The sequence below is a fragment of the Setaria viridis genome, chromosome 1 (genome assembly GCF_005286985.2).
Source record: "Setaria viridis chromosome 1, Setaria_viridis_v4.0, whole genome shotgun sequence".
In the NCBI taxonomy this organism is placed as follows: Eukaryota; Viridiplantae; Streptophyta; class Magnoliopsida; order Poales; family Poaceae; genus Setaria; species Setaria viridis.
This window is the reverse complement of record NC_048263.2, coordinates 32,893,380-32,908,702: the sequence shown is the minus strand read 5'-3', so window position 1 is coordinate 32,908,702 and position 15,323 is coordinate 32,893,380. Positions and strand designations below refer to the sequence as shown.

Below are 15,323 nucleotides of genomic sequence, written 5' to 3'. Positions count from 1 at the left end.
TAATACAAAGGAGAGTCGCCAAAATGCATGTGCTTGGTGGCAGAGAGCTTGGCAGCAAATTAAATGCAGGAGAGCTAAGGTAGAGATAGTTTGTGATTTGGTGATTAGTTAAGGTCCCGTTTGGATACACCCAACTAAAATTTAGCTAGCTAAAAAGTAAGAATTTTTTTAGCTGGGACGTTTAAATTTACTAGCAAATTGCTACTTTGTGTCCATATTATCCTTCATTTATTATGGCAGTGGAAATTTTGAAGGACAAGTGAGGGTATTTCAGTCTTTTAGCCTGTTTAGCTGGTTTTAGCTGGGTTCAACAAGTTAAAGGACAGTTACCTTCCAATTAGCTGGGAGAGGTTTAGCTGCTACTTTAGTTGGCTCGTTTGTATCCAATCTTGCTAATTTTACTGGTGGATTCAAACAAGACCTAAGTGCTGAAATTAAGATTCTCTTGAAGAGTATATAGGAGGTGGGGCTCCCCTTTAACCTCAGCTAAGCTCCACACCTTCGTGTATTCCCACAGTTTAAAAAATAGACTGTTTTAAATTTAATTTGGTCAAAATTAAGTTTTAGTTAACTTAAATTAAATTTATAAAAAATACACTACCATCTATAACATAAAAATTAATTTTAGCAATAAATTCATACTGCAATGCATTGTTATATTTATTTGGTATCGGAAATGTCAATACATTTTATATAAATTTATTTAAAATTATAGAAGGTTGACAACTGAAGAAGTACTTGGCAATGATACTATAAGTAACTTACGAATTAGGATTTCACTCCGGTCTTTCTCGTAGCTGGCTGGCAGTAAAGGTTTACATAGGAGTAGGACACATAAAACATCTCCATATTTTACATCAAGAAGAAACACAGGAGGGACACACATATAATTAAGGTCCACCCCATGACGTGCCTGTCCAGCCCGATGGATGGTCCACTGATCCTCCCAGCGCCGCTGCTGGTTCGAGTTGCTATAAGTGTACATCAACCCATCGCACGAACTGAACTGGTCTCTGATCCGTCCCCTGTCGCATGTGCCCGATGGATACACACGACCTAGAACCCAAATTCTTGCATGAAATGCATGCACGAGGGGGCTAACCCGTAAAACAAGGATCCCGTATCCCGCGAACACGGGTAATGCTGAGCCAACAACACGCTCTTCTTTTATACGAGGTGACATGACCAGCAAAAATCATGGGCCTTCCCCACAAGTCTGCGCCATGTCAAAGGTCTCGTGCACGGAAAAACCACACGAGTTCAATTTTCAACAAAAAAAAAACCACACGACTCCTCACCACCAGCACCAGCAGCAGTAGGGGTACCGCCCCCCGCGCCGTACCGCCACGCACCCCCGGGCCCCGGCCCTCACGCCACCGACCGTTCGTTCACCCTCCGTGGCGAGCCGCTCGTGCTTGTACAGCCACCGAGCCACGCCACGATCCCAGCAACTCGCCGTGCGTGCCAGCATGTAACTGGCTGTCCTCCACGAAGGTCCAAGAGGAGCAGTATGGTCAGCGCAGCAGCAGCAGCACCGTCCAGCGGCAGCGCATTTAACTCGTCGCGCAAGGTGGATAAAGCGGCGACGACGACGACGAGAGCGGACGGATTGGACGGAGGGGAGGCACGCCCTCGGGATCTCGCCTTATCGTCGCGGTACGATCTGCGACGCCAGGAAACCCTGCCATTTATGCGGGCGCAACCACTCCGTTGTCCTCCCCTCCCGGTGGCGCCGTGGCCGGCCGTCCGCGTCACCCAGCTCCAGCTCCGACGAAACGTCCAAGGCGCCACCGCGCCGCGCGCGCAAGTACGTGCGGCACATACGGCCAACGCGAGCCCTCGCAGGCGCGCGGCGCCGAGATAGATGGGAACGAGACGACGGAGGCGGTGGCGACGTTACACATACGGCCCGGGAGGCCGGGACGGCGACCGCTCCGTCACCTCCCTCCTCGCCGTTTCACGGCACGCCCGGCGTCAGCCCGGGATCCATGCACGCACGCACGCACGCACGCCGCTTTCCGCACAGAGTCGGGCGCCGTCGCTCTCGCCCCCGCCTCCGGTCGCCGTCCCGCGGCTTTTGGCGCGCTGTTAGAGTCCGGTTGCATGCGGCCGTCGTTGTTGCGTGAAAAGGCAAGGCCACACAGGGTTCGTGGTCGGGTGAATTTCTTTCTTCGCTTCTTTGACGACCGATCGGTGCGCTGCGCGCGCTTTTCTGCTTCGTGTTGCTGATGAGTTGGAGGTGATCGGTGCTCGAATCTGGCCGTAATTTAAAAGGTGCGTCTTTGGCCAAAGCGTTTCGTGTAGCATTAGTCCAAATCGGGCTAGATCACCTTTAGCTACCACTAGTGCTTGCTAGTTGCTGCTACTACTAGAGAATTTATTAATATAAAAACCCAACGCAAGGGAATGAAAGGGGGCTAGAGATGCGCGGTTAGTCGTGCACATATTCTTGCCCCACAATCCAAGCAAACACAGGCGACAGGTTGGAGGAGAGTGAAAGGAGCGTACGGGGGGATGATGAATGAATTTTTCTTGAATTTTTTTTATACATGGTTTGGTTTCTAAATTTGGGAGAGTAGACGCGGGGAGAAATGCCTCTAAATTAGGCCATTTTCTGGTCCAGCTCTGGATGGATGGATGGATGGTTTACACTTTACACGGATGGTTTTGTTTTCCTTGTGGTCCACCGCTGCGATTACAAGCCATACACGACGCTGCCTGCAGCTGGAAGTAATTAAGCAGCTTGGCTCTAGTACTCCCACAGCAGCGGCTCCTCGAGACGGAACACGCCGGCGCCGGCGCCGGGGAAGCACACGTCGTCGTCCCACGATGCGGCGCACGAGAGCTGGCACGACGAGGGTCCGTGTCTGGTGAGGTCGAGGAGGAGGTCAGGGAGGTCGAACAGCGCGTCGTCGGGGTTGCTGTCCACGTCCTGCGCCTGCGGCGGCGAGGCCGCGGCGGAGGCGGACGCGGGGCTGGCGTCCGGGCCGTCGTCGTCGGAGTCCTTGGTGCCGCCAGCTGCATTGGCGGAGGGCGCCGGGAAGTCGGCGGCCGCGGCGAGGGCGGCGGCGGCCTGGACGTCCTTGGGCGCGGCGGTGGCCGGGCGGGGGAGCTCGCTCGCGAGCTCCGGGAAGTTGAGGTGCGCGGCGCGGCCCTTGATGGCGAGCGCGGCCACGTCGTGGGCGCGCGCCGCCATCTCGGCGGTGGCGAAGGTGCCCAGCCAGATGCGCGACTTCTTGCGCGGCTCCCGGATCTCCGACACCCACTTGCCCCAGGCCCGCATGCGCACGCCGCGGTACGTCGGGTGGTGCCCGTCCTTGGTGCGCCGCCGCTTCTTGCCGGGGGAGGAGTCCGACGACGACGACGCCGTGGTCGCGGTCGGCGACGCGGGCGCCTCCGCCGAGGACGAGGTGGTGGGCTCCGAGCCCGAGGACGAGTCCTCCATGGCCATGCCTCCTCGTCTCCTCCCTCCCTCTGCTGCGGTGGTTCGTGTGTGTGTGTATGTGTGTTGGTGGAGTTGGTTGACAGCAGAGAGCTGCTGCCGCTGCTGCCCGGGAGGACTGTGACTGTGCGCGGAGGGAGGAGGCGAGTGGAGTGGTGAGGTTGGAGCTGAGGGTGCGGGAGCGAGGGGGGTTTTATGAGGAGGAGATGAGGTGTCTGGGGGCGACGTGGAAAGAGGAAAACGATGCCGCCGCGGCCACGACCCTTGCGGGCAAGGGAATAGTGTACCGGTCCGGGAGAATGCCGATTGACCGTGGGGCACCGCGACAGAGTACCACAGGTTTTTGGGGCCTGGGCCTTTGTCTCCACGCGCTTATTTTAGGAAAAACCGTAATCTCCGGCTAACTGCAGTGTGACACTACATGCCACATAGTGGTACAAGGTAAGGTACCACAAAGCAGTCATTTAACTAAGTTTCAAAAAAAAAGCAGTCATTTAACTTTTTTTTTTCCATTTCAGCGTTGTGGGTGCCCGCCCTTTTGCTGCCAGGTCCTGCCAATTTGCGGTGTCAAATCACAGAGCGTTTTGCAATGATAGCCTCGGAAAACCACCTTCTGTTTGTGCGTGTAGCAAATCCGGTATAGCCTAGGATGGAACGTCTGTACGTATGTTGCCGGGTATCGTAGAACTACTACTACTGGTGCCAAGTACTCGGACTGAACGGCAGATTTTGAAGTGGAGTGTGGTTTCAAACCAAGCGTTTCTGCTGTTCTGCATGCCTTTGTGTTCGTTGCTGGTTGGCGTTGGGGGAGTTAATAACGAGCTTTGTCACGGTGACATGTGTGCGTGGTACGTAGCATGCTGCAGCTGCTACATGTCCGCCATGCAGGTCAGACAGATATATAGCCCCGCCTCGTGCGTGGAGCTGGAAGTTCATGCATTGGGGAACTTCTGCTTGGAACCAATGCATGGAGACAGAGGTATCCAGTGATGGGCGCGTCACAACTCCAGGGCGCACACATGCTAAAATGTCTCTTTATTAAGACCCCGCGATCCGAATCTCAAATAGCCCCTCAAAATAGAACTTCCGGAACTTCTTGAACTTCTTCTTTTAGTAAAACCCTTTTTTAATTTGAAATCCTCGGATCTTGTTTAGAAACATAGGAACTCCTTGCAATCACACGTATTAGGAGGTATTTGTGGTGCAAAAATATTAGTCCATTTTCCATTCAAATTCATATGGACCGAAAGAAATTGTGTTTTCCCCCAAATGAATGCCTCTCGTGAATGTGAATTGATATTGATTCCAGTAGATGAGTTGAAAAGCAAGAGGAGAACGTGCATGAACTTTGTCACATGACTGCAAGCTGAACCTTTTGTGAGTGCGAGTTGGTTGCCGGTGCGTATTAATGACGGACCAAAGACCACTGGCTGCAATTCCCCAGCGTGTTACACGTACGCACCCGGGTCTAACTCCGCCCCGATATGGACCGAGATACTCTGATAGTAAAATTGCATGTGTGACCTCACGCGATTTCACTTTCATTATTCCGCGAGCCTAGGAGTCCACCGTCCACGTAGGGGAAAACACATTTCCTCCCATATTTTCGGCATGGATCGATCGCCTTCGCCTCATCGTGTGCGCCCCGTGAGACGCTGTAACCGCTGGCCGGGGTGTCTCCGCCTCGGATCCAGACGGGTGGCGCGCCGACGCGTGGGCGCTGCGACCGCGACGTCCGAGATGCCGAGATGGCCATGGCGTCGTACCCCGTCCATGTTGTTTCCACCGGCGGCATCATATGGTCGCGCAGTGTTTGCCTTGGCCCCTGGCCTCGCTTTCAGCGCCACCGTACCGTCCTTTTGTTCCGTAGCGGCTCGATCTCTGATCGCGGGGGCATTTTTCCCCACCTGAGCGCCTCGTGCTCCATGGCCATGGCCACTTGGCCAGTCTGCTAATCCTTCGTGCTGCGTGAGCCGCAGCCCGGCCCGAGACATTCTCTTGTAGCCTTGTGAAGACAAGGATTCCATGACCTCGCTGGGGTAGGGTAACTCACTGAAGGCTACATAAACCTGAACATTTTACAGGCATGAAATGGATTTGGGCGATCTTTGGCGGATACTCACTGTCCACAGCTCTGACTGTAGGCACCGGTAGATCTTTGGCGGTTTAAGCACGCCCATCACTGGATATTACAGACCTCGACAGTATCAGTTAAACAACAAAAGGTTCCCTGTTTTAAATTTGATGAGGTGGACAGTCAGGAATTCAGCGGCCATACAGATATTCAGTCCAGCAGTGACAACTCGGTAGGCACGAGAGCCACCAAGGACGTCGCATTAGGGGGTGTTTGTTTCTTTAGTCCCTCCTAAAATTTCTATCACATCGACTGTTTAGATACTAATTAGGAGTATTAAATATAGATTAATTACGAAACCAATTGCACAGATGGAGGCTAATTTGCGAGATGAATCTATTAAGCCTAATTAGTTCATGATTTGACAATATGATGCTACAGTAAACATGTGCTAATGATGGATTAATTAGGCTTAATAGATTCATCTCGTGAATTAGCCTCCATATGTGTAATTAGTTTTATAATTAGCTCATATTTAATCCTCCTAATTAGCCTCCGAATATTCGATGTGACATAAATTTTAGGAGATCCTGAAGATCCAAACACCCCCTTAGACTCACTCTGGTCGTCGCAATCAATGCCTGCCTATATCATAGCCCGATGCAACTTTCATTCTTTCGAAAGCTCAGGGCACCCGGTACGTTATCTCCTCCTCACCTCAAGACAGATGCGATGTGGCTGCCGTAACCGCTACTCTAATACCCCATTAGCAATCATGCATGCCTCCAAAGTTCCATTAGACCCTGAATGATTACCTATTTCTGTACTAACACAAGGCAGCATTGTGCCGTTACAGTTGGTGCCCTCTCGTCAGTGCAGGATGTGTAGGTGGTTAACGGATAGCGCTTATCTATTCTAGACTCGAGTGTTTGGGAGCAGCTGAGCACACGATTTTTTTTCCATCCGATCAAGATCGGACAGCTCTACTTCCTTCTTCAACCTCAGACAGCATCTGTTCAGCTCCCAACTTCCATGACCGACAGAGCTACTGGTTGCTGCTCTTTGCCTTGCGCTCGCCCTGCCCCACCTGCCTTCCAGCGGCTCCCCCCCCTACCGCCACGCTATAACTGTGACGCCCCCGCCCTATTATTGCCCAACTGCCTTCCTCCACTGCCCTAGCCAGTGGCGGCCCCGCCGCCTCGCCTCATCGCCCCGGCGCCCGTCACCACCACCGGTATGTGTTAGAGATAGAGTGAGAGATAGAACTTGTTCCTATCTTGCTTTCGTAATCATCAAGTAACAACCTGATAAGTATTGGCCAAAGAGTCCTCTGGTAGATAGATTTGGTTGTTGTATCAGAACTCTCTGGCCAGCCCCACAGGTTGTTGCTCCATGTAAATCTTGTGCCTTTAGAGCACCCATATAAACACGCAGGGCATCCCCTGACGAGGTAAGATACGCTTTCCCTATTGCCCTCTGATTTTACATGGTAATCAGAGCCAAACCTTCCTAGTTCTTCGTCCACCATGTCTAGCTCGTCAGCTTCTTTTCCCTCCAATCCATTAGTGGTGCACGTCGTCACTGAAAAGCTAACCAAGGCGATTCATGCCATCTGGAAAGCTCAAGTCCGCTCTACCATGCGTGGCGAAAGATTGGAAGGCCATCTCACGGGAGCAACGAAGCATCCTGCGGCGGAGATCGTCGACAAGGAAGGAAACAAGGTCGCAAACCCGACGTTTGAAGAGTGGGAGGCCCGAGATCAACAGATCCTCAGCTTCCTCTTCGCCTCTCTATCCAGGGAGATTATGACATCTGTTGCTTAGTCCAAGATGGCGGCAGAAGCATGGCGATCCATTGAGGCGATGTTTGCCTCACAAACTCATGCTCGTGCAGTCAATCTGCACATTGCACTATCAAATATCAAGAAGGGGAATTCATATGTTGTTGATTACTTTTCCAAGATGAAAGGCTACAACAACGACATGGCGGCAGCAGGCCGCCCTATCAGCGATGATGAGCTCGTCGAATACATCCTCACCGGCTTGAGCCCTGAGTTCGAGTCATTGGTTTCTGCCCTTGTCACGAGGGTGGAGCTTGTCATGCTGGATGAGCTATACTCACAGCTTCTCACCTTTGAGACTAGATTGGATCTGGTCCATGGAGGAGATCAAAGCTCGGTCAACATGGCTAGGCATGGAGGAGGCCATGGCAATAGCCGTGGTCGTGGCGCAATGCGCGGCCGTGGTCGCGAGACCACCAATGGTGGTCGCGGTCGTAGTAATGGTAGCAACAATGCACGCCAAGGAGCATAAGGAGGTGGCTATGGCTACATCAAGCACGACAACCGTCCGTCTTGCTAGGTGTGCCTTAAAAAAGGACACACTACGACTGAATGTTGGCATAGATTTGATGAATACTACGTCCCAGAGAGAAACATGTGGTGACAGCCACCAGCTCATATGGAGTCGACACCAACTGGTATACGGACACCGGCGCTACTGATCACATCACCAGTGACCTAGAAAAGCTCTCAACTCGTGAGAAGTACAATGGCGGCGATCAGATCCACACTGCCAGTAGTGCAGGTACGACAATTAGTCATGCTGGTCATTCTACTATTGTTACCCCTAGCCGTAATCTTCATCTAAATAGCATACTGCATGTCCCAAAAGCTAAGAAAAATCTTATATCCGTTCATCATTTTACATCTGATAATTCTGCTTTCATGGAGTTTCGCCCCAACTTCTTTTTGTTTCAGGATTAGGAAACCAAGAAAACTCTTCTTAATGGCCGCTGTCAACGAGGGTTGTATCCTCTTCCGTCCACTTCACCAATAAATCATGCGTTCAGCACCAGCAGCAAGCCGTCCATGTCCCAGTGGCATGAGTGCCTGGGGCATCCATCGTCTCCCATAGTCCATTGTGTCATTAGCAACAATAATCCCCCATGTACTTTTGAGTCTAATAATGAGTATGTGTGCAATGCTTGTCAACAAGCCAAAACACATCAGCTTCTATATCCGAAGTCCATTAGTGAGTCTAGTGCTCCCTTAGATATTGTGTTTTCAGATGTTTGGGGTCCTGCCATTCAATCTGTTGGCAGAAAATAATATTATGTTAGTTTCATTGATGATTATAGCAAATTCACTTGGATCTATCTTATAAAGTTTAAGTCAGAAGTCTTCCAAAAATTTCATGATTTCCAAAATCTAGTTGAGAGGATGTTTGACGCAAGATAAAGCTGTGCAAACAGATTGGGAAGCAGAATATCAGAAGCTTAATTCTTTCTTCACAAAGATTGGTGTCTCACATCTTGTCTCTTGCCCCCATGCACACCAACGGAATGGTGCTACCGAGTGCAAACATAGACACATCGTTGAAGTTGGTCTTGCTCTTCTTTCTCGCGCCTCCATGCCCTTAAAATTTTGGGATGAGGCGTTCCTAGCAGCCACATATCTTATTAATCGTATTCCTAGCAAGGTCATTAATCATTCCACGCCTTTAGAGCGTCTGCTCCATCAAAATCGGATTACTCTACCTTACGCACCTTTGGATGTGTGTGTTGGCCTAACCTTCGACCATATAACACACACAAGCTTCAATTCCGTTCCAAACAGTGTGTGTTTCTTGGGTATAGTGTCCTCCATAAAGAGTTCAAGTGTTTAGATGTTCCTTCAGGACGAGTTTACATCTCTAGAGATGTCACCTTTGATGAAAAAGTCTTTCCATTCTCCACGTTACATCCTAATGCAAGATCTCAATTATGCTCTGAAATTCTGTTGCTTTCACCTGATTCTATGGCTAATAGTGGGGACAATCGTTTAGGTGATCAACTAACTGATTTGCCTTGTACTAGTTCTGAATTTTTTTGATTGCAGCATTCTAGTAGAACCGGTTCCAGACACAACAAATAATCAGATTGGGGGCGGCACCAAGCACGAGGTGGATGCGGCGGCGCTTCCAGGGAGCGAATCACGCTCGGAATCAGGGCTGCGCCTGACCAGCCCGTCAGTGTCTCCAGCGCGCCAACCAGGGGGCGCCATGCGTGCGAGCGAATCCGCCTCGCATTCCTGCACCGATGGGGGCGAGTTCGAAGGCACCACGCTACCTTCGCCTGCGCGGGAGACCGCAGCGGACACGAGCGCGCCAGTCCTAGAGCGGATTTCATCGCCTGGATCTTCTACGCCACCAGCGCCTGTGCTTGGGTCACCTGGATTGTCTGCACTGGTTCCTAAGAGCACACGACCGATGACCAGACTGCAGCGAGGGATCAGGAAAACTAAAACCTATACAGATGGGAGTATAAGGTATGGTTTGTTGACATCTACTGGTGAACCTGAAGATCTTGATGAAGCTCTACATAATAAATACTGGAAGGATGCTATGTTTTTTTGAATATGAGGCTTTAATGAAGAACAATACATGGCATTTGGTTCCACCTAAAAAAGGGAGCAATATCAAAGGATGTAAATGGGTTTATAAAATAAAAAGAAAGTTAGATTGCAGCTTGGACAGATATAAAGCTCGGCTTGTAGCAAAGGAGTTTAAGCAAAGGTATGTCATTGATTAGGAAGATACTTTCAGTCCAGTTATTAAAGCTGCAACTATACGAATTGTTCTGGCTCTTGCTGTCTCTTGTGGTTGGAGCCTTCGACAACTTGATGTACAGAATGCATTCTTACATGGGATACTAGAAGAAGAGGTTTATATGCATCAACCTCCTTGTTTTGAAGATCCAAATCGACCAAATTATGTGTGTAAGCTTGATAAGGCGTTATATGGACTTAAACAAGCCCCAAGAGCTTGGTATTCATCGTCTGAGTGAGAAGTTGATTAAACTTGGTTTTAATGCTTCGAAGTCTAACTATCATTGTTTTATTTTAGAAAGGGAGGCATCACTATGTTTGTGCTGGTTTATGTAGATGATATAATTGTTGCAAGCTCAACAGAAAATGCAACAACGGTCTTGCTTAATAATCTGAAGGAAGAGTTTGCTCATAAGGATCTTGGCAACCTTCATTATTTCCTCGGTATTGAAGTAAATAAGGTACGTGATGGTATTATACTTACTCAAGATAAGTATGCATCTGATTTGTTAAAAAAGGTTGGGATGGCTGATTGCAAACCAGTGAGTACACGCCTGTCAACTAGTGAAAAATTATCCTTACACGAGGGAACATTGTTGGGAGCAAATGATGCTACAAGATATAGAAGTATTGTTGGAGCTCTGCAATATTTAACTCTCACAAGGCCGGACATTGCTTTCTCTGTTAATAAGGTGCGTCAGTTCCTTCATGCTCCTACAACGGTCCATTGGGAGGCAAAAAGAATCTTGAGATATATCAAGAAGTGTACGAAACTTGGATTGAAGATATCAAGCAGTGTACGAAACTTGGATTGAAGATACACAGGTCGTCATCTACATTGGTTAGCGCCTTCTCGGATGCTAACTGGACCGGTAGCTTGGATGACAGAAAGTCTAGGGGGGGTTTTGCAGTGTTCTTGGGATCTAATTTGGTTTCAGGGAGTGCATGCAAGCAGTCCACTGTGTCTCGATCAAGTACAGAATTTGAGTACAAGGTCATTGCAAATGCTACGGCTGAAATTATATGGATACAAACTTTGTTGAAAGAAATTGGAGTTGATAGTCCACGGGCTGCGAAATTACGGTGTGATAATTTAGGAGCAAAATATCTGTCCAGTAACCTAGTGTTTCATGCCAGAACAAAACATATTGAAGTTGATTATCACTTTCTGAGAGATCGAGTAAAATAGAGGTTATTGGAGATTGATTTCGTTTCATCCAAAGATCAAGTAGCAGACGGATTCACCAAGGCATTTCCCGTGCGGTTGATGGAGAATTTCAAAATCAATCTCAACTTGACGAAATTGCTTTGTAATAATCAAGTAACAACCTAATAAGTATTGGCCAAAGAGTCCTCTTATAGATAGTTTTGGTTGTTGTATCATGACTCTCTGGCTGGCCCTACATGTTATTGCGCCATGTAAGGTCCTGTTTGGATACACCCTCCTAAAGATTAGGAGTCCACTTTTAGGACACTTTTAGGACTTGTGCATCCAAATATGAGTGCTAAAAGTGCACTTCTAAACTTTAAGAGGGCCATTTTCATTAGGAGGGCCAAGGGGTACTAATGGATCCTATTTCTCCTAAAAGTGGTCCCCAAATCCCCTTTACCCCTATTGCCCTTGCATGCATTAATGACGTGAAAAGTGTAAGAGTAGTTTAGAGGAGTAATTGGGGGGTAAAAAATGACATTTTCCCTAAAGATTAGTAGTCCATCCAAACAGCACTTCAACTTTAGAACTAATAATTTGAGAGTCCTAAACTTTAGTACACTACTAAACTTTAGGAATTTATATCCAAACAGGACCTAAATCTTGTGCCTTTACAACACCCATATAAACATGCAGGGCAGCCCCTAACGGGGTAAGATACGCTTTCCCTATGGGCATCTGATTTACAGTCCGGCCTACCGCCGGTGACCTTCCCTCTATGCCCGGAAGGCAAGAAAACCACACCCCAAAAACCAAACTGCGAACCCCCGAGTGCTAATTTCGCTGGAGCCTAGGAAGAAGACTTTGTGAACACTCGAATCGGACGAATCGGAGTTGATTGGTGTGCAAATCAGACGGCAGAAAAATCGAGTGTTGGTGACGTTTGTAACACTGGAGTGTTCTTTGGATTTCCCGTAACGAATAACAAGGCATGATCATTACCACCAAACAGAGAACATCTCGCCGTGCCGTGCCTTTACTGGTAGCTCATGATTCAGCGAGCAGGCACGAATCTGTCTCGACAACATTTCCTAAAGCCTTGATCTGATACCCTGAGCTGTGAGTGCGAGTTTATAAATGGGCCAGGAAGTCAAGCTCTGCTTCCTCTTTCTTGCAAGAATCCTATTCTGTCTGGAGACCCAGAAGGAGCTATGGCTGTTGTTGGCTTCGGACAAGATGATTCGGGAGGAAAAGATCTGTTAGGTAAAGAGGAATTAGGGTATAATGACTGATGAGGGCTTAATCATGGATCGCCCCATTAATTCGGGCGACCCGGAAAGGGGATTTGATGGATTAGGGGAGTAGAGATTAATTACTGGTGACATATGCTGATTATCAATGTGCTACTGCAACTTTGAAGGCCGGCTTTGGTTTGTCTTATTGTTCTTGGCTGGTTCCGGCAAACTGGTGGTAGGGCAAATTGCGATTGAATAAGCTCGGACGCAGGTTTTGTTTAGACGCAAGCGATCTTTCTTTACAAAATGCGCGCGGATTCTGTCGTCGAGCAAAGGAATTAACAAATATCCACGAGGAGCTCGTTAAGAAGTTTCGGCCCTACGCTAAACTACTGTGTTGTTGCGCAAGTCTTACCTGTATTTTTCTTCATATTTCTCTGTCTCTTCATTATTTCTTTTGTTTCTTTGTTTTTTTGCAACGCCATACAGTCTGATATTGGTTTATGTGTTCTGCATGATTAGACCACTAGCCTGTATTCAATCAGCCTTTAATCCTGCACGCAGTTCATGATCAGAGATGCACACATATATAATTTAGATAGGCAAAGCGCCACACCTCTGGTGGTATGTACCTGAGATCCTGCACTATCGATATCGGATTGGATCTCTGATCACCTATTTTAGGCTCCCCGTTCCGTCCCGTTTAAGAATTGGATTTGCTTTTGGCACCAATTATTATTCACTTGTTTAAGCCCAATAACGAAAGCTACCCGGCACTCGCTGGCTGACGACTCCCGGGCACTAAAAAACAGCTCACTGTTTGTTCCCATGAACGCATGATTAAAGCCAATGCAAATGGAAGGAGGAGCTAAGCTATACTAAACTAATAAAGTATTGTTACAACGTCCAAAAGAGAGTCGCATGACATGACATGGTCGAGCGCATATGCGTATATGATCTCCGAAAAATTGAGATGCATATGCTAGTCTCTAGTCTACTACCAACTGGGTACAGGACAGCATATCATATCACTAAACAAAAGTTGTTAGACTCCAAACAGTACTTAATTCTAAGAAAGATAATGCCATAGTTATCCTGCACATGCAGAGATAAAGATTTGTTAATCAGGGCCGCGATACGATCGTCCTAGACTGGCTCGGTGCAGTGGCCCCCCTGCCAGCTATATCTAATAGCGCACAAGAACGGAATGCCATTCTCCCTCTCCAGTTTAATGGGCTATCCCAATGATTGTTAATCGCCTGGCGTCCGTAGATCTACCTGGCGTCCGTAGATCTACCTGGCTGAATTTTGCGCAACCTTACCCGATCGTGCTGGAATAGACATTTGTAGACTCGATCGCGCATTCTATTTTTGAACAGGATTACTCAGAAAAGGAGTGGCTGCAATTGAAAGTTGCTGGTAAACTCGCTGCAAATCCGAACACTTTCGTGAACCGCGAGCGAGGCCACAACCGCCGTTGCCTGGCCTGTGCAAGGCCGTCGCCGCTCGCCGGAGCTGGCACTCCACATGGACTCGCCACCGAACTCCACCACACCTTATCTCGCCGATAAACAAATAGCTAAAATCTCGACTGTTTGTTACTATTAACCTGATCTCTTCATGCCCTTGCATGGGCAGTTAGGATCGAGCACACAATCTTGCCCTTTTCGCAGTGGCCATTAGGAAATGGTTTCCGGGGGGAATAGTAGTGATGTTTGATATTTGGCCAGGAGCTAGCTATTGCCCTAGAAAGGGAGCGCTAAAGACAGACAAAACAATGTAGGGTGGTGGTTAGCTCGTTCCAAGCTTTTTTTCTATCGAGAACAGGGCCGTGCGTGACTCGCTTCTGGAATGTAGTTTATGCTCTCTTGCGTGGCGCATGGCAATGGCATGATTGCAACAGTGGCCAGTAGGATACGGACCTACATCATCGGCACCTACGGTCCCCGGAGGACTCTAGCTGCGAACGATGCCCTGGTATACTCGAGACTGATGACCACATCTTTGTGGCGTGTCCTAGCGCGCGTGAGGTCTGGAATTGTGCTGGGCTTGAGATACAACCGGGCGAACATAAACGCCCATGGATTTTTGGTAAGGAACTTAATCTACCTTCTCAAGTACATGTGCACGTCATGACGGTTCTTCTGTGGCATATCTGGAAAGCAAGGAACGGACTGATCTTTGATAAACAAGCCTCCTCGGCGCAAGATATAATACGACGGTGCATTACAGACATGGATGCATGGAGCTGCCGATACAAGGAACTCAGGACACATTTACGCTGCTGGCGTGATTACCTCTCCTCTAGATTGTAGTTCTTCAATGTAACTCTCATGTATTTGCTCTAGTCCTTGCTCCAAGGACTTGATTTTGTAACTGAACTGCAATGCTTTCGATCAATGAGAAAAAGTAGGTGGGGATCTTTCCCCCGAAGTTGTTGGGAAAAAAAAAAGAGGCTGGTCTCCTGATTCCGATCCTGAATTGAAAGTTCTTTCATAGTTACACGGGCTTCAGAATTCAGACGGCTCAGATGTGACAGAACGGCGGCAAAGAAAGTGAATAACTGTAAAGGTGGAATTGGAAGCCAGCAACTAACGAAATGCCCACATTCACACATGTGTTGTGAAGATTAGACTGCACAAGGTAATTTCCAGCGGCATCGCACCTAGACCCTCAGGACCAACCCTGCTTCATAGTCCGCACACCACGCCACGCTTGGAGCTTGGTGAGTGGTGTGACCCATGCCCTTGTAATAGACCCTACCCTATCTTTTGTAGACATGATACCAACCTACAAGCAGCCTTGGAATCCTAGCATGCGTCTTGTCCCCATAGTCC

At 48.6% G+C, this 15,323-nt stretch overlaps 1 protein-coding gene across 1 annotated transcript; it reads right to left on the bottom strand.

Annotated features, from left to right (window-relative positions):
• Positions 1 to 2,515: 2,515 nt before the first annotated feature.
• LOC117844277 (ethylene-responsive transcription factor ERF039) lies at positions 2,516 to 3,628 on the bottom strand. The gene has a single exon (XM_034725021.2). The coding sequence runs from the start codon at positions 3,449 to 3,451 to the stop codon at positions 2,750 to 2,752; it is 702 nt and encodes a 233-aa protein (XP_034580912.1). The 5' UTR covers positions 3,452 to 3,628; the 3' UTR covers positions 2,516 to 2,749.
• Positions 3,629 to 15,323: the final 11,695 nt, after the last annotated feature.

Coding starts and splice junctions, on each gene's coding strand:
- LOC117844277 (XM_034725021.2), bottom strand. CDS start 3,451: ATGGCCATGGAGGACTCGTCCTCGGGCTCGGAGCCCACCACCTCGTCC.